Here is a 24,771-nt window from a genome sequence, read left to right as displayed (position 1 = left end):
GAACAGAAAAGAATATTCATGTCATTTTGCCAATAACTTGTGATCGAATTAATGATTAATTAATGTTTAATGGGTACTCAAGGGTTGAGGTATATGATCCTCTTCATGTAAGACCAATGGGCGACACATACCGTTCGTAAACTAAAGAAGTAAATAAGATTTCAAAAATAAGACTTCTTAGAAAATAAAAAACGAATGTAAATTCGACGAATTACTACAAAAACAGCAGAATTAAAATGGAGGTCCTCGAAAACTTGAAGGTGTAAATAACAAAGAAAATAAGAAGAAAATAACTCTGAAAAGCAATAATAGTAACACATTACAGAAAAAAATTGAAATGATAAGCTTCAAAGCATGTTAATTATTTTATTCTTAAGCACAACGGTGTGGATGTTGTCACTAAGCACCACATCTCTCAAAATTGTAAAAATTGTAGGCAGTTGTGATAGGTCTCTGAGGTTTTAGTATTTTGAACATTCTATAATAATATATTGAACAGCTTTCGAAATACGGACGGACAGTTCTCATCAATAGAAATGTGTGAGATGAGAGTGTCCGATGTGCAAGCCAAGCAGAATCACTTAATTTTGGCGACTAGTACGCTACGAGGTCTGCCAGTTGCCCAAAATAGGTTTTACAGAGTAGAATTCACTTCCGTTATTCTGCTTCCAATACGCTTGTGAGTGATAGTGCATCCGTTGAACGAAATAGCTACAAAAGTCTAAACACGGGAGAAAAAGCCACAGTACATCTGCCAATGCGATATTCTCGGCTCTATATCGACACGCTCGTTTCTCCGAACGCCAAAATGTCCCAGCACTTAATAAACAACATCAACGTAGCACTCCGAACGTATTGACTAATTCAAACGATTTTTAATATTATAAAGATACTTTTATTTTTATGTTTTATTTTTTATTTATTTAGTTTTTATCTTTAAGAAAAACTGCATTAAAATTTGTTGATACCTTTCAGAATTATTGGTAAAAGAGTCTTTAGAGTGATTTCCTCCTCCCTAAAGATTGTACAGTGTTGTCTAGATAAAGACTTGTAAAGGGTCAGACAAATGAGAGTAGAGTCGTTTCCGAACATCACAGTGATACTAGCTACTGTGATGGCCGCACCAACACTTGCGAAAAACTAGTTCAATGTAGAAGTAAGTATAGAAGCGAACACTAAACCAAACATTGCCGAATGTTGTAAAAGTTTCAAGATTTTTTCAAGTAGTTTTCAAGATTTTGCTTAAAAAGTTGTAAAATTTTGATTAGAATTGGTGTAAAATATTGGAAATAGTGCAAATTTAAAATGTAAATATTCATATAAATAGTACCATGTTACAACATACATAATGACACAAAATTCACTGATGTATTAAAAACTCTGTCTAAAGCAAGTCCCAGAACACAATGTTATTAAAGTTACAAATCCGGAGAACTATTAAAACAATTAGCATTTAACATTCTAATGAAATTTACAAGTCCAGTAAACTTTAAGCAGTTATTATTAATTTTTATTTACTTTGTTATTATTATTTTGTGAGACTATATTGTTAGTGTACGCACCTTGGGCGTGGAAGACCTGGTTTGATTTCCCGTGGGAGCTCATGTGGCTCGAATCTCAAGTTAAGCTGTAGGTTCACTCTCATATACTCTCGTGCTTTAAATCGTATGAACTTCATGGTGACGTTTCCACATATCAAACCATCTGCTTTAGTTTTATCTCCTTTTCACCTTCAAGGCGTCCCATGTTCAATTCTCGGTCAAATCACAACCCATTTTTCAAGTGTAAACCAAGTAGCGGTTCGGATGTCACTTTAAGCGAAAGTCTTCTTCCTAATAACCTAGATATTACCTAAGGATGTTAAGCCTAAACATCAGGAACGAAACCAAATTGTAAATTTCTGCTTGCCTGAATACCTGTTTTATAAAGAAACTGAGGCTCCTTAAATATATTGATTGAAATTGGCAAAAATTTATCGACTGCGTACGTAGCATCAAACATTAGCTGGGATTGGACTTCCAGTTTTAATTTAATTAAATGATATCTACATACTAAATTTGTAATTTAATACCGCAGTTTTAGCATACTGATTATGATACGTTGTCCATAAAATTTTACATGCCAAGCAATAACGGGAATGCTTTGCATTTAAAGTAATAACAGGAATTTCCCAATAGCTAAGGCGAGAGTTTCCCGATTTATATATAATTCTATATAATGGTTTCATTTGTGCAACTGTTTATTTTTTGTCCTTCTGAAATGACTCTTAACAATTATATTAACAAGTATGTAAAGATCAGTACAACGTATTTTTATCAGGAGTCCTTCGTGAATGAGTCGGCAGACTCATCGTTTTTGTGACCAATTAGTCCCGGTTTCGAGTCCAAATGGAGAACAGTTTATCTTGGAAGTAAGCCGAGAAGCGGTTTGGATTCCGCTTTAAGCTTATGTGACCCCTTCCAGCATAACCCCGTTGTTGCATAATAACAGCAAAGTGAAACAAACCTATTTCTGCCCATGCAAATAATTTAAACAAACAAAACAAACAAACAAAAAAAAAAAGGTTTAAACCAAAAAGTCGTCTTTTTTTTTTTTTCAATAAAAACCATGGTTTTTGCCAACCCTGCCATCTGGTCACTAAATAAATTTGTATGTACGAAAATACTCAACAATGCCGATTGGCGATAGTCATGATTGGTCAGTTTGATATTTGTTTCCACTTCACTTTACTTCCGATTCAATAACTTTCGCCCAACGATACTGCACTGAAGCGAAAATAATGTGATGCTGGACTTGCTCGGTGTTCATTATGTAATTATTATTGGAATAAAATGCGTAAAGAGAGCCAAAACATTTTTAAAAACTTCAAAAGAGTGATTACATTGAAACTAAGGGTAGTCAGAACATAGTTAAGAGTGTTTATTTAATGTTTTTCTGGCGAGACAAGCTAATTTATGCATTTAGTAGGGGAAAAAATGTACAGCACCTAAAATTTCTAGCTGTAGTAACCAGCGTAGCAGTTCGTTTAATTGTCTATAGAAATTTTTCTGAATAGATTCAGGCTCTTGACTGCATTCTTTATCAACAAGTCATTTGAAGATTAGTAAGTCATTTATTTAAGGAAAACATGTATTACTTTTGGAACAAGAATTCTAGAAGTTGGAAAATGAACCTCTTGATAACTGGTTGCTATGAAGAATAATTTCTTTCAGGAATTTTGATTAAGGTCCTCGAGATTGAGCCTACATTTTTGTTGAATCTCCAGTACTGTTATCAAGAAATTTCTGCAGAGAATTTTATTTAAAAACAACCAGTTGTAAAGAGGTTAGTTTTCCAGCTCTTTGAATCGTTGCTACAAGAGTGAAAGATGTTTTCATTAAATGATTCGATCTTTACGTGAGTTACTCAAGTGTTAAAAAAGGACACAGAATAAAAGTGACAGAAAATGACCAGGGAAATTCTTGTACTTAAACGCAAATTAAATCAAGTAAGTATTAAGCGCTAAGATATATTAAAAAATGCGTCAATTACATTCTTTAAATAAATAGAAAGGAGGCAAATCAGTGAGGTTATATTGTCCAAGACTAAAGTAACATCGTTTGCGCTGAAAAGAAAATAATGAAGATCTTGAACTTTATTAAAAATGCAACCACAATAGAATAAGATTGAATGACAGAAAACGCGATCATTATTGAAATTTGTGGTTGACGAACGAATGATATTTGTATTGTATATGTGGAGGATAAAAGGAGACAGCAAGAACATCCATGCAACTATCAAGATAATCAACAAAAAGGTATATAAAACTTTTCGTGAGCTCTGATCAGGGTTGCCTAGTGCAAGATCTCAATTTTTAACATACTCCACTACGAAGTATTACAGAGTTTGGTGAACAAAACTGCGTGGTAGATAGGCACTTCGGTTATATAATTTTTTTAAAATACCGCGTGTGTTCTAGAAAATAGTTAACGTTGTGGTGTATCGCAATATTCCAAGAAGATTTAACACTTAAATAGCAATCAATGATTTTGTACGCAATGCACCTTGACAAAGATACTTTATACATATGATTTTCAGCGTTTATCAAACAAGATTTATTAAAATTAATAATAACAAGACTATTTATATATATATAGGACACTTGAATGGTTTAAACTATGGTACAATGACTCTCGGATTCTATCACAACCATATCTCTTATTTCCAAATCAAGACCAATCTTGCCAAGAATATTATTGTGCTATGCGAATTGCGTAATTAGAAATCAAGTGGAAACAAAATCTTTCTCAGTAGTCAATGGTTTCGTATGATTTAGATCTGCAACATGCTTACCGTCTTATTTTGGAACGTGATGTTTATTTTGGGATTACACGGATTTCACAAGAATTCAAATGAAAGATATCCTATTCAGATAAAATAAAACTTTAAACAAAGCGTCACACTGAAATAACTATACTTTTAAACTGTGTTACACTTTAGGTTTCATAACAACGCTTTCATCGGACAGAATATCTTCCGGAAGTGAAAAACAATTTCAATAGTATATGTATTCAACTGTAATGTTTCATTTATTTATTTATTTATTTATTTTATTTATTTATTTATTTATTTATTTTAGCTAATTCCGAATTAACGTAGAAATAACCTAGAAAATATTCATTGTGAGAAAAAGAAGAAACCATCGAGCGAATTCAGCGGAATAATCCTCTACAGATGTGAATTCAGTGGAACTTCACACTGGAAAAATGCGAATGAGATTAGATTCCAGGATTGGTCACCCTTTTTCACTCTTTAAATTTTCCGAAAATTAAAACTTGGAACTGTCGATAAATTGCAACAACTGGAGAAATATTCCTTGCGCGGACTTCCATATCACAGGCTTTCCAATGCTCCTACGCGTATATTTCCTATTTTTCCTATATATTTGCGTATCTTCCTATAAACTCCTATATTTCCTACATTTCAACGAAACCTTCTATATTTTTGTGGCATTGCTACTTCCACCTGCGTAAATAACATAAGGAAATAAGGTATGGGTGGTTGGAGGCCTTTATTGTCTGAAGATAATTATACCAAACAATATACTGTTAGCGCAAAAAGTATTCATACACCTACAAAATGGAACAAAAAGTAAACTAGTTTCGTCATATTCATTAAATAGTTCTATGGAGTAGTGATTTTAAACACATATTGATCTTTACAACTTATGTATGTATATTATGAAAAAAAAAAAAAAAAGAAAGAAAGAAATGATAGGATCTTGCAAGTGGTGAAATTATTCACATCTTGGAGATGTATATTTACAAACACTGATTTTCTGATGCAGATCTTTTTTACACTTTTTTATGGTCGTCGTTTAGTACTGGTGAGCTACGTACGACAACACTAAGAAACTCGTATGAAAATTTTCAACGAAATAATTACCCATTTAGTTATATTAGAATGTACATAATAATTGGTGTAATTTCCATGTGATTTTTCTTGTATTTCTACCTATTCGATAATTGAAATATTCCTTTTCACATCTTCATGAAACCTCCTATACTTTTTCGTCGTGATTTCCTATTTTTTTTTTTTTTTTTTTTTTTCATTAGCATTAGAAAGGCTGATATCGATTAAAACCTGTAAAGTAGGAATAATAGTATCAACTTAAATCACTCGTTTATCAACAATCTATTGGCAAAGTTTGAACATTTGTCCGGATAGTATATTCTTTGGCTGGCCTTAAGTTCCATATAAGAGAGCGATCTGAAGAACAAATTACTACTGTAAAAAGAATGTGCAGGGGAAATGCTTCGTGAATTGACGGTATACTATAATCACGCGTGCACCTCGTGGCCAAGTGGCCAATGCTTATGCTTTCTGTGCGCATAGTGCTGAGTTTGATTCCCGGTGGGGATATTTGCCACCGTGCATACCCAGATAGGTTCAGATCCTACGTTAAATAATATGAAGTGTCTCATAACCTCTATGGCGTAAAGGGAGTCAAGCGTGGTTATTGAAAAGAAAATATCTTTCGCTCCTGTTTTTCATCGTATGCTATTGTTGCGTGAAGTGTACTTCTTGATATGAACTTTGTTTTTTTGTTGATTGTCAGCTTATACTATTGCTTGTGTTCTGTGTATGTTTGTAACCTAAACGTTTTGCATAGTTAAACATTGACTTCTCCATGGAAATTTTCGAAATGCTTATCAGTTCCTTCATTTCCTCGGAATAGGAGGAAAGGGAAGATATTTGCTTGTCCTCATTGCCTTTGCTAATCCAAAAATAGAAACACGTTTGCAGGAATTTCAAGTACTTTTATTGTGAAATGGTAAAGTTAGAAATATTCTATCTTAGTGTCAAATGAATCGTTATATTCACTTTAAATTATCAGCATTCTTGTGTTTCGTTTACCTCTTTCAGGAGATAGTAAAAGTCATGTTTGAATAATTACGTAAAGACCTAACGGAAGTAATGTTGTAAGTTATTAATGGCACATAGCTTCTAGAATTTGTTTTCATCCTAGTAACATCATATCGATATTCTTACTGTTATCAAACTGTCAAAGTATGTGCATTTATAATGACGAGTTGAAAATTAAGGTATTTTAATCCATGATCGAACCTAAAAAACATTTTATAGATTTCACTTTTAAAAGTTTCTTTTAAGCATTTGTTGTTTTAGAAATATTTCTACTAGTGAAATTACAATTGATGTTCGTATAAGCAATTATGCAAATTTATTTCACAATATTTTGACAAAAATATGCTTTCTTAATGCTTTACTTTAAACTTTGATGCTAAACAAATTTGTAGTAAAATGTTCCGTTAATAGTAGGAGGAGCATATTAACGTGTGTTATTTTAATTGCTAGCCATTTAAGGCAATTATTCCCAGCAGGTTGGTGAATGATGATGCAACACTTCTCTCTTACATAATGGATAGGATGAAGTATCAAGCGAAAAGAACAAAGCAAGACATGAAAGGCGAAAAGGATACAACAGTATTGACAGGTTGTACGAGTAGTCTCGACTTCCAGGAAGGGCATACCTTCGAGATTGTCCATTCTGCCATTGAAGTACTTGTTTGTCTGCCACCATCATTTTTAGAAATTTTAATTGTATGTTGTCTGCTCTGTATGTCAGTGTCTCGTTCTATTAATAATGGGGGAAGAAAATTATGGCGTCAAAGGATATGAAGTTGAAAATTATTACTTTAACGCAATACTTTGTTTTTATTGTCTGTGAATTATCTATATACAGTACTTTTATGATATTATTTTTCAATTTGTTTGTTAGTATCAAACCTTGCAACTTCCATTTGACGCACTTCTGTTCTAGTTAGAGCTCTCGAATTTTGTACAAATAAGTAAATTCGATGACAATACAATCTTTTCAGATAATTTTACCCCTAACTTATCGTTTAACTGGAGAAAATGGTTGTTGGTTTTTACATACACACACACACACACACACACATATATATATATATATATATGTAAATTGCGTAGGCGATGTTAGTTAATTAAGCATTACTTAATTGATGGCAGTAGTTCTGTGCTGGTTTCAGACATTTATAGGGCACTTTTAACCGCTCTTCCTAAAGTTGAGGTCTAAAGTTTTTAATGGGTATTAGGAAAGTGGTTCGCTAGGCTCATTGCTTTTAAGCTTAGTCCCATTTCCGACTACCCCACTAAAATAAATAAATAAATCTTCTTACGTGCATTGTATAAAAGACATTGTTTTATTGTTTTATTTTTTTATTTTGTAGGTATGGATAGGAAACTGATTTATTTAAATGTGGAAATATTGAAACAAAACAAAAATGAGATGTATCACAAATACGTATGTCTAACTCTCAGCTGTTTACGCAAGAGAATGTGAAAAAGTTCTACCAATGTATTGTGCATAGTAAGTTTCAGAATGGAAGCCCAATATAGGACGAACATTCCTTCATGTGATGTGAAATCAGAAGTGATTTGGAAAGCAGAGACAGATGATTCCTATAATGAGAATGCCCTGGAATTTAATGAACTTGAATTGTTAAAGGAACACAAAATATCTATAACGACTGTTCCAAATGACGACTTTTTAACGGAAAGCAAACCTCTGTCTACATCATGTAATTTGGATACAATAAGTCATATGAAATTAGAACGAGAAAGCAAATATAATGAAATCACTTGTGATGATAATTTGGCTGCACTGGACTTTGGTTTAACTTTTGACTTAACTGAAGAATCATACAAGTTATTCTTTAGAAAGACAGTAGAAATTAAATTGGTAGATATAAATGGATATAAAACTCAAAGGTAATTATTATTTTATACATTTCTTGTAAAATAATTTATATATACAGATGTTTTAGTCATCATAAAACTTAAAATTGACTTCTATTATTCTTAACGTTTATTTGACGTGTTGCATGTATGGATTTAAAGTTTTATTACAATTTTATCACTTACATTAAGATATTGCTTACCTATGAAATGTACCACCTACTAAATTGAGCGTGGTTTGTGCTTTATGCAATTCAAAATGATGATAAAGAACACAACTTACTACTAAAGTAGGGTCCGAGATCTACGAACGTATGCACTTTCAAATAGCAGTCTACTAATGATATGTTCTGAATTCTTAGGTCAACTACAAATTTAAAATTTTTAGTTATTAAAAAAATAAATTAATTGATTTTTTTTTCGTTTAAGAATGCTGGATTTTCCTATTTGTTTTCAGAAAGATTCCAAAATGTGTTTTATCTTTAAAAATCTTAAAAAATAGAGTAAATGTTGTAATTATGCCTTAGAAAATGAAAACTCTGTACGCTATTATAAGTTACTATTTGTTGCTCATATATGTAGTTTAAGAATATTGATTTAATGCAACCTACAATGAAGGCATAAGTCCATATGTAAAGAAATAGTTAAAAGAAAAAGATTTAATTATTTCCGAAACAAAGAAGAAGAAGAAGAAAAACTTCTACAAACCAAATACATATCTCTCTAGTGGAGTTTTACCCACCTAGAGTATGCTCCAATGAAAGATTTTACTATTTCATAAAGTAGCTTTTTCAATCCTTTCAAATTTAAAGTATTTCCACCCTTTTCCGTCTTCTTCATTTCTACCTTTTTCTAACTGCTGCCTCATATCGAGTGATAAAATTTCTTATGTAAATATTGTATTTCATTCTCATCCCTATACTGCAATAGATATAATTTCCAACAGTATACGGAGAGATCTGTCGAATTTGATTGGTTTCATTCTCTTCCATTGTGACACTCTTGACTCATTCCGTTTAAATATCTTAGGTTGATTTATCATGTATGGACTCGCGTTACAATCCGTTCCTCTAAAATACACTATGACTCCTCAACCATATTTGCATGTTACAACACACTAAGGAGAAAAAAAAAACAGTTGGGGGAAAATGTGACAAAATTTGGATCATTATTAATACCGAGGAAAATTCAAAAAGTCAGAATGCTTAAGAAGACACTTTATTATTATTATTATTATTATTATTATTATTATTATTATTATTATTATTATTATTATTATTATTATTATTATTATTATTATTACTACAACTACTACGACTACTACTACCAGCAACATTGTTCTCAGACCACGCCGACGTTTAATAACCTCTTTATTCATAGCAGTCTAGCAGAAAAACTCAAACCCAAGAATGGCGAGAGGAGATTGTTTTGAGGGAAAAAAAACATACACCACACGGAACCATAGGTTAATTCAATATACAAACAGACAACCAAATGTGAAGGCAAAAGATAAGGTAGATATCGTTATTTCAACATCATATACTACAGCATACCTGATATTATAATTTACGGCTAGACATTAAAGTTTTCACTATGTTTAAATATGTCTTGTCTTTGATATATTTGTGTATATAGTATTAAGGAAAGAACACCGATCAGGCATGCTTATACTGAACTGTATTAAAGAGTTTCCTCTTGACTATGTGATTAGCATACACACTTTTCACGCTTCGCATTCAGTTCCTAACAGGAATTCATGTAGTTCGGATTCAGTGTTAACCTTTAGCTCTTTAACTCACACAGCATTGGTGCTAAAGAGATAAACTTGAAATCAATCAACCAATCTGCATTAGGATATATGAAACACAATACAAGGTACAACATATCGTAACATGTATTGTAATTCGTAAGCACTACTATTCTTAGCGGGAGTGTAGATTATGATATTTTACCAGAGCGACTCGCATTAGTTCCTTTCAAACTGTTACAGATTTATCGTCTATACCAGTTATTAACTTTGAACTGTTTTTTCGTGTTTCGCGTCCTTATGCAGCACTGTGTCTAGGAAGAACTGGACATACTATTAACATGGGCTCCGAACCACCACAGTGACATGAATCAAGTGTGAATAGCGGGTGTACAAACCTTCATGCAAGATCAATTCTCACACTTTTTCTCTTCTAAGAGAGAGCTGGATTACAGAACCGTTCGACTGGCACCGTTAATTATACAAATCATCAGGTTAAAGATGTGATACTCGACCTGTCCGTTGTATGATATTTAATTGTAAGTTAACGACCCTCACAAAGGGCAGATAAGAGATCAATCCATAACAAAGTATTGGAAAGGTTCGTGTACCATCATATCCTTAATTGCGGATCTTTCTACTCTAGAGGGGTTAAGAGTTTGATCTGAGGCGGCTACTAAGTTTCATAATTGTTTGTTAGTTGATGACTTAGAGATCGCAGCGAACCATTAGTCGATTACTTAAATTGAGTTTTAAAAATGAAATGCAATCTTTAAGTTTTACGTCCCACGTTATGCCGACTAGGCTAAAGAAGACTGTGGTGATGAGCAATTAATAAAATGGTGGATTGGTGAAAGTGGAAGTCAACGGGAGAACCCCTAGAAAACCCACCCACACGGTGTTTGCCCACCGCAAAGTTCACTTGACGCGAGCTGGGACTGAACTAAGACCCCATGCACCAGAGGTTAACGCTCTACCACTGAGCCACCGCAGCCCTAAATTGAATTTTAGATCTATATACTATCTTTGGGGACCATGGGAAATTCTGATCATTAAGAACGCCATGACTATGAAATATTTCGCAACCGTTACTTTATTACATTCTTATAAATTACCTAAATTTCCATTCTAACAGTTTTTACACATCATGATTTAAGGCTGTAAATCTAGTTAAACTATAAAGCAAAAGTAGAGAACGTAGTGGTCTAGTCATAGTAAGTTTCTGGAATAAAGAATTATTCATTAAATAAAAATTATTATATTTCCTTACGTCAAATCAAAAGTAAGCTTGTAACTGTTTTGACAAATTGGAAGTTTTTCAGTGGCTTTAGCAAACTAAACAATTAGAAACATTATTTTACTCATATTGGAAAATACTATCCCATAATAGTTTTTAAGTAATAACTGTGATGGTTTAATACTACGTTCCACACATCTCCTGAATTGAAATCGTTGACCTCACTCTGCAACTTTGTTTCATGTATAGAATCGAATCAAGAATCACTCGCACTAGAAATCATAGCATTCTTCGACTAGGCCATTGTGTTCCACCTTGTGACCTTCAGGTTAACTAGTTTTATGGGGCATAAAATCATTATTACGAAATAATTGCTGTAATGAAAAAAAAAATAAGACGTATTGGGTTAACGGTGCTTCTGTTGTATTCAGTTTCCATGGTTCCCCAAACACAGAACTCAGCCTAAACTTCTTTTTTTCAGTGTTCATTTTTGTGGTCTAGTGGTTAACACTCGATGCACAAGGCCTCTTTTCAGTTCTTAGGGATAGTATACCGATCACACTAGTTGTTCGAATTTCACTTTTAAGCAGTAAGTTCTGTCCCATTTAGTCAATCGATCATCAATGCCATTTACGCGCTCCCTATGTCAGTTGCGGAGTATCGTAACCTAATACAGATTTCCAGAACCAATCTCTTAACGATTTTTCTAGTAGAATGGGGCGTATAAGATGACTATCAGTGCTATGCCAGGACCTATCACTGGTACTCTAATATAGCTCTCCTGGAGATAATATAATGAGGACAAGGTTATGTATGGAAATAATCTCTTTTCTTCAGACACTGATCCGATTTCTAAAAATCACATGTCGCTGTCTATTTCCGTTTTTGTTCTATGGGTATGAGAGTTGAAACCGATGGTTTTACTAGAGTAATATGAGTAGAGAAGGCTTCCGACAGTTATGTATAGCATAGTTAAGTGTAAAAATTATGATGTTTACTATATATGCAGTGCTATATATGCTTTTTTGTTACCTATATATGCAATGGTCCGTAACAGATCAAGTCGTATTTCGCTAATGATAATGCTGAAGACATCAATTTTTGAATATGGTGTCAGATATTAAATGTTTGTATGTCCTTTTAGAGTAATTATATATATATATATATATATATATATATATATATATATATATATATATATATATATATATTATCTATGCATAACTGTCGGAAGCTTTATACAACGGATACCATCTCTACTCATACTACCCTAGTAAAACCAGTAGTGGTATAGATCCGGTTTAAACTCTGATAGCCATAGAACAAAAACGGTAATAGACAGCGACATGTGATTTTTAGAAATCGGATCAGCGTCTAAAGAAGAGATATTATTTCCATACATAACCTTGTCACCATTATATTATCTCCAGTAGAGCTGTATTAGAGTACCACTAATAGATCCTGGCATAGCACTGATAGTTATTTTATACGCCCCATTCTACTAGAAAAATCGTTAAGAGATTGGTTCTGGAAATCTGTATTAGGTTACGATACTCCGCAACTGACATAGGGAGCGCGTAAATGGCATTGATGATCGATTGATTTCTATTTATATACTTTGTCAGCAAAATGAGATTACATAGGACAGAACTTACTGCTTAAAAGTGGAATTCGAGCAACTAGTGTGATCAGTACTCTATCACTGAGAACCGAAAAGAGACCTTGTGCATCGAAGTCACGCGTGTAGGCCACACAAATGAATAATGAGAAAAAAAAAAGTTTAGGCGGAGTTCTGTTTGGGGAACCATGGAAACTGAATACAATAGAGGCGCCGTTAACCCAATACGTCTTATTTTTTTTTCATTACAGCAATTATTTCGTAACAATGATTTTATGCCCCATAAAACTAGTTAACCTGAAGGTCACAAAGTGGAACACAATGGCCTAGTCGAAGAATGCTATCATTTCTAGTGCGAGTGATTCTTGATTCGATTCTATACATGGAAGAAAGTTGCAGAGTAAGGTCAACGATTTCAATTCAGGAGACTTGTGGAACGTAGAATTAAACCACCACAGTTATTACTTAAAACCAGTGTTGGGTAAGTTACTTGTAAAAATGTAACGCGTTACAAGTTACTTTACTTTCTCTTGAAATGTAACGCGTTACTTGCCCCCAAAAAGTAACTGTTACTTTACTTCGAAAGTAACGCGTTACTTTTAGGTCCGAAACTTTAAAAATGTGAAAAAAATTATGACTTCAATTTTCCGTACTACTATTACTACCGCTATTATTATTATTATTATTATTATTATTATTATTATTATTATTATTATTATTATTAATTATTAATTATAATAACACTGTATATAAAAAGCAAGGTAGGCGGTTTGTATTTGAATACTAAAAAGATAGTTGATTGCCAACCTTGGTAGTCATGAAGTCTAGGAGTCAAAGACATTGTTCACGAGCTTCTGAATTTGGGTTGAGGGTCTAGGTTGAGTATTCGGGCTCGAGCTGAACACTGTTAAAAGTTATAGGGCACTGGCCAAATATCTTCAAAACTGCTCGGCCCGGGTTTAGAATTGTCAACGACTCAAACAGCTCGGCTCCAAGCTCATTCACTATCGACCAGAACCGAGAAGTAAGCCGAACCAACAGCTCACCCGACTCGGCTAGAGCCCTCGGCTCATTGAGCCGAACCGAGCAAATGGCTCATCCCTACCAAGCCGAGCCAGCTCGAGTCATCTTCTCAGTTGAGCCGATCCGAGCTGAGCTTGTTATAAAAAAAATATCTTGTGGTCTCGTTATCGAGACGAGACGAGATGTAAGCAGTGTCCCATCTCGTGAGCAACACTAAAAGTATTCCATATTACTGTTTAGCTTACATTTCTCATGGCTTTCGTTTTCCAGTGAAATCAGGCCATGATTTGAAGACGACTTAAAACGAACGAGCCATTTATCAAACTCGACGCAAAAAGCTGAATCGGCTCGGAATTCGACTCGAGGATATTACCCTTGACTTGACTCGAAACTTGACTTGAATTCGAGTCGAGTCGAATTTTAGCTTGACTCGTGCTCATCCCTATGCGTTAGAAAAAATGGTTGCTTATAATTATTCTGCTAAACTAATTACATAATAATAACAATGTTGTTATGTAAAATTAAAAATAAAGAATATAGAGAAACATTACACTACTCTATAATCAACGGGACTCTAGAACAAGCAAACTGATCTGAAACAACTCCAATATTACATATCATCAGCAAACTATTGTCTAGTAATAAAGTAGGTCTGCTCATCAAAACAGTTTATTCATATTAACCCCTTACTGTAAATCGTTAATTATGGCACCGTAGTTGTTGATAAATATTTTCCGCCGGGGCACTTCAGACACTTTATTTTTAAATTCTGTCCATCATTCTCAGCTCTTAAGAAAAAAGTATTCTTTCAAATGTTCGAACAGCAAAATATTTTCGTTCTCCATCTTTATAAAAACAACACCAATTAAAGTAAAATAGACTACCGGTATCATTGCACTCCTAGTTCACTCACTGAATGCATTGATTTGTAGCTGTCAAAATCTACGACAAAATCTTCCAGGTGCTTGCAATCAGTACATGTGATTTCCCAAAGGTTATCCTCATCTTCAAAAAAACAGCAAGTGGCACTACAAATTTATCTGTTTCTCTGTGTGTCTGTGACTATCGGTCACTGACACGTAGTTCATGCTCGATTGTTTGATTCTGAAAAATTCACTTACAGGAAAGAAACATTTGTTTCCGAAAAAGAAATACATCTCATCCGAAATGTAACGCGAAAAAAGTAACGCAAACTAGGTACGTTACTTAAAAATTTGTAACGCGTTACCGTTACAGTTACTTTGGAAAAAATGTAACGCGTTACTAAGAAACGTTACTTAAAAAGTAACGCGGTACAAGTAACGCGTTACTTGCGTTACGTTACTTCCCAACACTGCTTAAAACCTATCATGGGATAGTATCTTCCAATATGGATAAAATAATTTTTCTAATTGTTTAGTTTGCTAAAGCTCTTAAACAACTTCCAATTTGTCAAAACAGTTACAAGCTTACTTTTGATTTGATGTAAGGAAATAAAATACTTTTTATTTAATGAATAATTCCTTATTCTAGAAACTCACTATGACTAGATCACTACATTTCCTACTTTTGATTTCTAGTTTAACTAGATTTACAGCCCTAAATCATGATGTGTAATAACTGTTAGAATGGAAACTTAGATAATTTATAAGAATGTAATAAGGTAACTCTGGTCACTTACTCTGAGGGAAGAACATAGACTGAAAGTATTTGAGAACATGATCCTGAGACGAATATTCGGACCTAAGAGGAACGGGAATGGGGAATGGCGGAAACTTCATAACGAGGAACTACATAATTTATATGGTTTACCCAACATTGTTAGGGTCGTCAAGTCTAGGAGGCTTAGGTGGGCAGGTCATGTAGCTAGAATGGAAGAAAGTAAAAACGCTTTCAAAGTCTTGACTGGAAGACCAATCGGAAAACGACCATTAGGAAGACCTAGGCGCAGATGGGATGACAATATTAAGATGGATTTCGCAGAGATTGGAATACAAAGTAGAAACTGGATGCAGTTAGCTAAGGATAGAAGTCAGTGGAGAGCTTTTGTGAACGCGGCATTGAACCTCCGGGTTCCATAGGACATAGAGTTAGTTAGTTAGTAATAAGGTAACGGTTGGGAAATATTTCAAATTCATGGCATCCTTAATGGTCAGAATTTCCCATGGTCCCCAAAGACACCATATAGATCTAAAACTCAATGTAGGGCTGCGGTGGCTCAGTGGTAGAGCGTTAACCTCTGGTGCATGGGGTCCTTGGTTCGATCTCAGCTCACGCCAAGTGAACTTTGTGGTGAACAAACACCGTGCGGGTGGGTTTTCTAGGGGTTCTCCCGTTGTCTCTCACTTTCTTCACTCCACCATTTCATAGATTTCTCATCATCACAGTCTTCTTTAGCCTAGTGGAACGTAAAACTTACAGATTTCATTTCATTTTTAAAACTCAATTTAAATAATCGACTGGTAATTCGCCGCAATCCCTAAGTCAAGGTCAACGAATAAACAATTATGAAACTTAGATAGAAGCCACCTCGAATCAAACTCTTAACCTCTCTAGAGTAGAAAGATTCCCAATTAAGGATATGATGGTACACAAACCTTTCCAATTCTTTGTTCTGGATTGATCTCTTATTTGCCTTTGTGAGAGCCCCTAACTTACAATTAAAATATCATACAATAAAAATGTCGAGTATCACATCTTTGTCAACCTGATGATTTGTATAATTACCGGTGCCAGTGGAACGGTCCTGTAATCCAGCTCTCTCTTAGAAGAGAAAAAGTGTGAGAATTGATCTTGCATGAGGGTTTGTGCACCCGGTGTTACACTTGATTCAAGTCGCTGTGGTGGTTGGGAGTCCACGTTAATAGTATGTCCAATTCTTCCTAGCCACGATGCTGCATAAGGACGCAAAACACGAAAAAAAAAAAAGTTCAACGTTAATAACTGGTATAGACGATAAATCTGTAACAGTTTGAAAGGAGCTAATGCGAGTCGCTCTGGTAAAATATTATAATCTACACTCCCGCTAAGAATAGTAGTGCTTAGGAATTACAATACATGTTACGATATGTTGTAGCTTGTATCGTGTTTCTTATATCCTAATGCAAATTGGTTGATTGATTTCAAGTTTATCTCTTTAGCACCAATGCTATGTGAGTTACAGATCTAAAGTTAACATTGAATCCGAACCACATGAACTCCCGTTAGGAACTGAACGCGGGGCGTGAAAAGTGTGTATGCTAATCACATGGCCAAGGGGAAACTCTTTAATACAGATGTTACCTGTTCCAGTATTCACATGCTTGATCGGTGTGCTTTTCTTTTCATACACCCAAAACTAAAACAGTTTCCTTAACACTATATACACAGATATATCGAAGACAAGACATTTAAACACACTGAAAACTTTAATGTCTAATTTATAATATTAGGTATGCTGTAGTATATGATGATTTAAAAAAAAAAAAAAAAAAAAAAAATCTACCTTATGTTTTGCTTTGTCACATTTGGCTTGTCTGTTTGTATATTGAATTAGCCTATGTTCCGTGTGGTGTATGTTATTTGTTTCCCCTCAAAACAATCTTCTCTTGCCATTCTGTTGGGTTGAGTTTTACTGCTAGACTGCTATGGGTAAAGAGGTGAGGAAAAGTCGGCATGACCTAACACAATGTTGCTATAAGGGGTAATCAACTGAAACCCGTTCGTTCCATGTATTGGTATAGTGTGTAGGATGATATTGTTTGTTTAATAGTGTGTAATTGGCTAATGTCCCTGTGTGTTGGATGTAGGAATGTTGATTATACGTGTTTCTATTTTGCATGTATAACGAGTGAAAGATGGCGCTCATGATCCTCAGTCCGTCGAAACAGGACCAGCGTGCCGTCATCCAGTTTCTGAGTGTCGAAGGTTGTCAACCAGCTGAAGTGTTCCGGCGTAAGCAAGACGTGTATGGTGATGTATGCGTCTCCAAAACAACAGTAGTGATCTGGTTGAGAATGTTTCGGAAGGGGCGTGAACAAACCACTGATTATCCACGTCCTGGTCAAGCCCATGTTGTTGCCACAGAAGACATGCGTGGAAAGGTGAATGCGGCTATAGCTGCGGATAGACGCATTAGTATTCAATCCATAGCTTATGACTTTCACATCTTTGGGCCTCTAAAGAAGGCATTGAAAGGTTAGATATTTCAGTCTGACGCTGAGGTTCAGGACGCTGTGCGTGAGTGTTTTGATAGTCAGCCGTCCAAATTTTACATGGACGGCATTTGTAAGTTAGTGACACAGTGGGACAAGTCTCTCAACACTCATGGTAACTTCTTCTGAACAATAGTCTTATTGCACGCTAACCATAGACGCCTCTAGATAGCGTACAAGTTTCCGCTCGTAATAAAATTTATTTCATGAATTATGACCACTGAAGGGGCACCCCTTATAGTAGTAATAGTTGATCACCCCTTATAGTAGTAATAGTAGTAGTAGTAGTTAAACGTCTTGTTAAGCATTCTGACTTTTTGAATTTCCCACGGTATTAATAATAATCCAAAGATCTTGTTACATTTTCCCTCAACTAATTTCTTTTTCTCCTTAGTGTGTTGTAATATGCAAATATGGCTGAGGAGTCATGGCGTATTTTAGAGGAATGGATTGTAATGAGACTCCATACATGATAAATCAACCTAAGATATTTAAATGGAAATAATTGTTGGAAATGAATTGAGTCAAGAATGTCCCAGTGGATTAATGCACCGTGAATGAGGCTTCAATCAAACTCTACACGTCTCTCATACTGTTGCAAATGATATGTATTAAGGCATAGGGATGACAATGAAATACGATTTCTTTATAAGAAATTTTATCACTAGATATGAGACTGAAATTAGAAAAAGGTAGAAGCGAAGAAGACAGAAAAGCGCGGAAGTACTTTGACTTTGAAAGAACGGAAAAAGCCATTTTATGGAAGAGTAAAAACCATTCATCGGAACATACTCAAGAGTTGCACAACTCCACTAAAAAAGACGAAGACAACTCAACGAAGAGAGAAACGTGTTAGGTTTGCATGAGTTTCTTTTTTCTTTCATTCGGGAATTATAAAATATATTTTTTAAGTAATTGTTTACTATGTACTGACGCCTCCATTGTTGGTTGTATGAAATCAGTATTTTAAAACTGTGTACATGAGTTAACAACAATAGTAATTTATAGTAGCGTACATAGTCGAGTTGCAATATGGTGTCAGATATTAAATGTTCGTATGTTCGTTGGAGTAATTTTTGATACATTATTTTGTGAATCTAGAACTACACCGATTTCGTTAATTATATATATTCTCCGTAGAGCCGCTCTACACTTTTCCGAATTGTAGATGCCCATAAGTCACATTTATGTAATGTTCTCATGAAGAGAAATAGTATTTTAATATACTTAAAATTAAATGTTGAACTATAAATTATGATATCGGTTGTTGTAAGATTTGCTAGTTTGACGACGAAAATATATTCTAGTTCAGTGGTCCCGTTTATTATGGTGACCTATCTATTTTGTAACATTGTGCTTGTTTCGTAGCGTTCAGTGTGTTCGCCTTTAATGTGTTAAAAAGAAGGGGAGGGAGACAAAACACTACGATAGATGGAGCCTATGGGTATAATGTTGTGTATACTGTGATGTGCTCACACCTAAATGTATTATTCTACAGTGTGATGGAAAAACTATAGCAGTTACACTTAACTTATGAAGTGAAATTTTTGGTCGTTCGGTGGCTTCCTTACTAATATTTTCTTACGACAGATTTGAACTGATGCTCTAATTTGCTTTCTATCCTGTGTATTTTCTTTACTCTTTAGATTTGTATTTTTATTTATTTTTATTTTTTATTTATTATTATTATTATTATTATTATTATTATTATTATTATTATTATTATTATTATTATTATTTAATTTTATGAAGGAAATAACAAGGAATGAAGTGTTTCAAATTTTCACATGAAAAACAATACTTCTCAAAGTAGTACAGGTAACAAGTGCAATTGTGTTCTAATCAAACACAAAAGTTAACCAGATAACTTCCCAAATGATGACGCAACTTGTTCACGAAGTAAGAAAAAGGCCCAAAGAATCTGTGTTGGCTTCACTAATTAGACATAGTTGTTGCTATTTTGAGCTTGTACAATTTGGTGTTATTTAATCTGTTGTTTTAGAATGTTCGTATATTGTTGAAATATTACACAATTAAATACTAAATGATAAGTGGATATTGTGATTATTATATTTTATTTTTATTCAATACGGTAGCAGTTACCAAATATAAAGTACAGAGAGATATTGAATAATAATCACTTCATAGCATACTCTCACAGCAGTCTCTCTATTCCAGACGAAGATGTTTGGCATGTCCTTCATTTGGATCTCCCTTGGACAACTTCCCATCTTTTACTAACTTTATCTTTTACTAAGACACTTTCTCAATTTCTTACCCTACAAATGTGTAACTCAAATTCTTCCTCCGACACCAGCATTCATCAGTTCTCATTACGTGCAGGAATAGCGTGACATGAAGATTCTCCGATGATGGTGAAAGGCCTCCTATACTCACTTCGATGGTCGTTGCCCTAGAAGACCTATTGCATCTAGTCTCTTTTTGCAAGACGTGCATGTTGGGATCACTTTAAAATGTGTAATACTATGTGCGTACCGCGTGGGACATGGCTACAGCGACAGGAACAAAAAGGTAAAGAGCATGTGAATGGCGATATGTACGTATAGAACAGGAAGATTTTATGAAGATCATGCAGTCCAAAATGCCAAATCCTCATCTGGTATAGAGAGCGATTGTTCTGAGGGTATGCTGTTTTCAATGTAATTTATATATGTATATATATTGTATTTTTCACTTGATAACTACTAACACATTGTGTAAACATAATATATAATGACGATGTCAGTTATCATTTAGAAATTATGTAAGATTCCAAAAATACAGAAGGTTGATCCGTCCATGTTTCCGATTTTAAACCACCACAGCTCACAGAATCGACCGATCCGAATAGTTCGAACAGCAAAACAAAGCCAAAGGCCTCTAGTATCGCGCCAAATTCGCCTGTGTGTGTTTTGGGAAGGATACGTCATAGCAGTTTTCTATACCAAGTTTTGCGAGATAGATTCAGAAACAGTACAAGAAAAATAGATGTGCATTGGGGTCAACGGCCATCAAGAACATATTTAATCGACATAAACCCTACGATTTCTAGCACTTCGTTCACCCGCGGCGGAGTAGAAAGTGGCCGTGTACTACAGTACATCTACCTGTAGCTCGGAAGTTGAGCCGAATGGTCCTGCAGGGAAACCCTCCTACATAACGATTGCACGTGATACAGTCAACTGTGAACCCGAACCTACGTGGGAAATTAAAGCTCCGGATGGTGTTTGAAAGTCGTGGAACATGTCGTTAATGCGGCGCATCGAAAGGAAAAAAGCCCCACTGCAGGTGCCTCTACGAACGCCATCTATCTGGAGAAAAGGTGAAGTTTGTTGCCACACTCGATCAAGCGTGGATTTTGGTATCAAATTGTGGCAAAATTTGAGCCGCAACGTATACCCCAGAAGACGCGAAAACTCGTTCTCACTTCATTCAACATGGAAAGCAGTTTCTCGAAGGTATTGTTGTTTGTTGCGGGATACTGCTATGAAGGGAAGTTAACGATTCGGCAGTTGCCTAAAAAATGCGAGATCTTGAATACAAATATTAATATCTTTGAATATTCATTTTTGTGTCTAATCAAAACATAATTACACTTTTACATATATTAAATGTAAAGAATAAAAAAAGTACGAAGAGAGTCCAGTTTAAATCTAACATAATAAAATATTAGTAAGGAAGCCATTGAATAGCCACAGATTTTTTTTCTTTTTTTCAGAAATCAACGTAACACTCTCAAAGTCATTGACGTTGATATTATTTGAGGGCTATCGTTCTAAAGTTCTTGAAACTACTTACAGTGTTAAAACGTGAAATATTACTGTATCATTGCTGAGACATTTACAGTTAAATGTCAAATTATAATGAAAAAAGACGTTTTGCGTTTTCTCTATTTCTGCAATTAATTCCTTTCTATTTAGTGCAGAAATGACGTTTGTACATCTACTGTGTGAGAAGTTGTGTTCCTTTAAAGATTATCCTATAAATTCTGACAACGGCCGTATTGATGACGTTATATCTCCTAAACATGCAATTGAATTCATTGGTACTTTTTGTGAGCAATTCCTTCCAGATTAATCCCTAGTTGCAATGTAGTGTATGTGTTGTATTATCTAACAATAAAAAAATGATAGTTGCTTTAGAAGTTAATAGACTCTATTCTAATTGTCTATTTGCATGTACTGTCATTTACTTATGCGTGTTGTTTTGTAAATATATATTGTGAAGCTAGAAAAATACAGTTTTATTAAACATATGGTAGGGTTAGGTATGGCTAAAATAAGGAGGTAGGAAACCATCAAAAAATATTTTGAATATTTAGTGTTTTTTCTAGCGACTACATATCATCAACGATAATGATATTTTTTACCATCCGTCGCTTTGCGAACAAGTTTGTAGCCACAAGTGCTTAGTGGACAGTACAGCGTTTATTTAATTCTACTAAAATATAGTATGAATTTTTTTTGTCTTGTCTGAAAGCCTGAACAAGTTAAGGAATATTCTCCAAAATAGCAGACGACCTGATACTGTAGTTGATATGTTCCCTATGTTGTTATGTTATTATGAGTATTTTGATACTAATGTATTCTATTTTTTTCAGACGTCTTATAGAGGAAGATGGCTGTGAAGAAGATTCATTGAGAGCTATCACTGAGATTCCTACTTGTAAACAATGTGGAAAATTCTTCTCCCACTGGAATGGCTTAGAGAAGCACATGTCAACACATAAAACTAAAAAAATTTACTCCCGTAACAATGCGCTGAATCATCATGTATTAATTGACACCGATAAAAAACTTACTACTGCTGAGAAATCTTATATTTGTAATGAGTGTAATGCGACGTTTACTTCACGGATTAAATGGAGGTCCCATGTTTCTTCAATTCATACCGATATTAAACTGACTTCTCCCAAGTTATCTTTTTCTTGTAAGATATGCTCTCAATCATTCAATACGTATTCCAAATTCAAAGGCCATATGTTCACCCATACTGGTCATGAATCATACTTTTGTTACGAATGTGGTCAGTCATTTACTTGGAAAAGCAACTTAAGGCTTCATATTTTAAAACATACGGACGAGAAAAGGTTTATTTGTGAAGAATGTGGCCAGTCGTTTAAATTGAAATGTAATCTGAAAAGCCATATGGTAACTCATACGGATGCCAAACCCTATTCTTGTGTTGAATGTGGTAAATCATTTAATACGAAAGCAAACTTAAAAAGTCATATGGCGAAACATTCGGATGAAAAAGTGTATTGTAACGAATGTAGTAGACCATTTTTAAGGAAAAGAAACTTAAAAATCCATTTGTTGTCTCATATAAACAATCGTTTAATAGGTTATAAGAAAAATAATTCGGAGAAATAGTTTTATAACAAATGTAGTAGGACATTTTGTAGAAAAAGAAACTTGAAATGTGATTTGTTTCCTCATACAAAATGAAACGTTTGTACGAGGAGTCTGCAGTTCCATTAAAAATTCATTAAAGAATATTAAATAGTTTTTCGAGGCGCCATTGATTTAATATCAGTGAGAAAAGCATTATGCATAGGAAATATCTATGTTCCATTGTTGTGACAAGAGTTCATTGTCGATAGCTATTATTCATATATATTAAATGGTACTACTATGCGAATAAAATACCATCGTTACACTCTTTCCAATATTACATATATATATCAGGGTACAGTGTATACATATATATCAAAACAAAAATAAAAATCTTCCGTTACTCTACACCACCTGTGTACAGAGTAAATAATTTATCTTGAAACATCCGTGTAACTTTTAAACTAATTGATAAAAACCAATGAAATTTTTTAGCATGCAAATATCGACAAAGAGACATTGTTCGACGTACTCTGCAATACCATCTGATCAAGTTTTTCCAACTAACATGAAGTTGTATTTTTAGAAATGAAGATTTTTAGTTTAACGTCTTGCGATTGTACCCTTTAGGCTAAAAGACTAATGATTGGTGAAAGTAAATGATGATGAAATTACATTATTTTGGTCTTCCACCGGGAATCGATCCCGGGATTACGTGCACCAAAGGCGTACGCGCTAGCCACTATACCAGTAGGGAGGGCATATTAAAAAAAAATAGTTATTCGTCATATTATAGTATTACACATTTCGAATCTATATGATAAACGATAACTTACAAGAGCATATTTATTATTTAGCGTTACAAAGTAAAGAGGCTACAATATCACAAAAAAGAAAGAAAAAGAAACTTTGGAGAGCGCTGCGATAGCAATAATACAAGTGTGACTGATGTGTCATTGTCCATGGACATCGGAAGTACCTTAGTGTTGAATAGTATGCCCATGTGATATGACGTATTCTAACAAGTAGGGACAAAACTAAAAGAGATTGAAAGTTTTACTTCAAAAGATTTTATTTCGAAAAAATACTTAGATAAATATCATATCCAAATGCAACGATCGTTTCCAATGAAACTATTGATCATAATGCCGTTTGCAGTAATTTAAGATATCAACCCGTTCCGAAGATATGAAAATATGGGTGAACACTGCTATGTTGGTTAAAGTGATGTAATTGTAAGAAATCATTTTAAAAATGTTACATTGGTGTGCTTCTATATCATTATAACAATAGTTGTTGGTAGTTGTAAGTAAAAGTTCTCGTAATTTCATAATTCTATGGAGTGTTGCAAACTTCACAAATGTTCATATCTCGCGACCGGA

General features: G+C 34.2%; 1 protein-coding gene across 3 annotated transcripts in view; it reads left to right on the top strand.

The window, feature by feature from the left end:
* LOC145662926 (uncharacterized) overlaps window positions 1–24,319 on the top strand; it is a 45,461-nt gene extending 21,142 nt beyond the window's left edge. For 2 of the 3 annotated variants that reach the window (XM_081728945.1, XM_081728944.1), the window contains exons 2-3: window positions 7,752–8,292; window positions 22,657–24,319. In XM_081728945.1, coding sequence (XP_081585071.1) covers window positions 7,904–8,292; window positions 22,657–23,428 — 1,161 coding nt within the window. In that variant the 5' untranslated portion in view covers window positions 7,752–7,903 and the 3' untranslated portion in view covers window positions 23,429–24,319. Of the gene's footprint in view, window positions 1–7,751; window positions 8,293–17,099; window positions 17,946–22,656 lie in introns of those variants that run through there. The other variant, XM_081728946.1, reaches the window with a different exon arrangement.
* The last annotated feature ends 452 nt before the right edge of the window (window positions 24,320–24,771 follow it).

The sequence above is a fragment of the Thermobia domestica genome, chromosome 10 (genome assembly GCF_964235325.1).
Source record: "Thermobia domestica chromosome 10, izTheDome1.hap1.1, whole genome shotgun sequence".
Taxonomy (NCBI): Eukaryota; Metazoa; Arthropoda; class Insecta; order Zygentoma; family Lepismatidae; genus Thermobia; species Thermobia domestica.
Note: the sequence above shows the minus strand (reverse complement) of the source record. Positions and strands in the feature narration are given on the sequence as shown.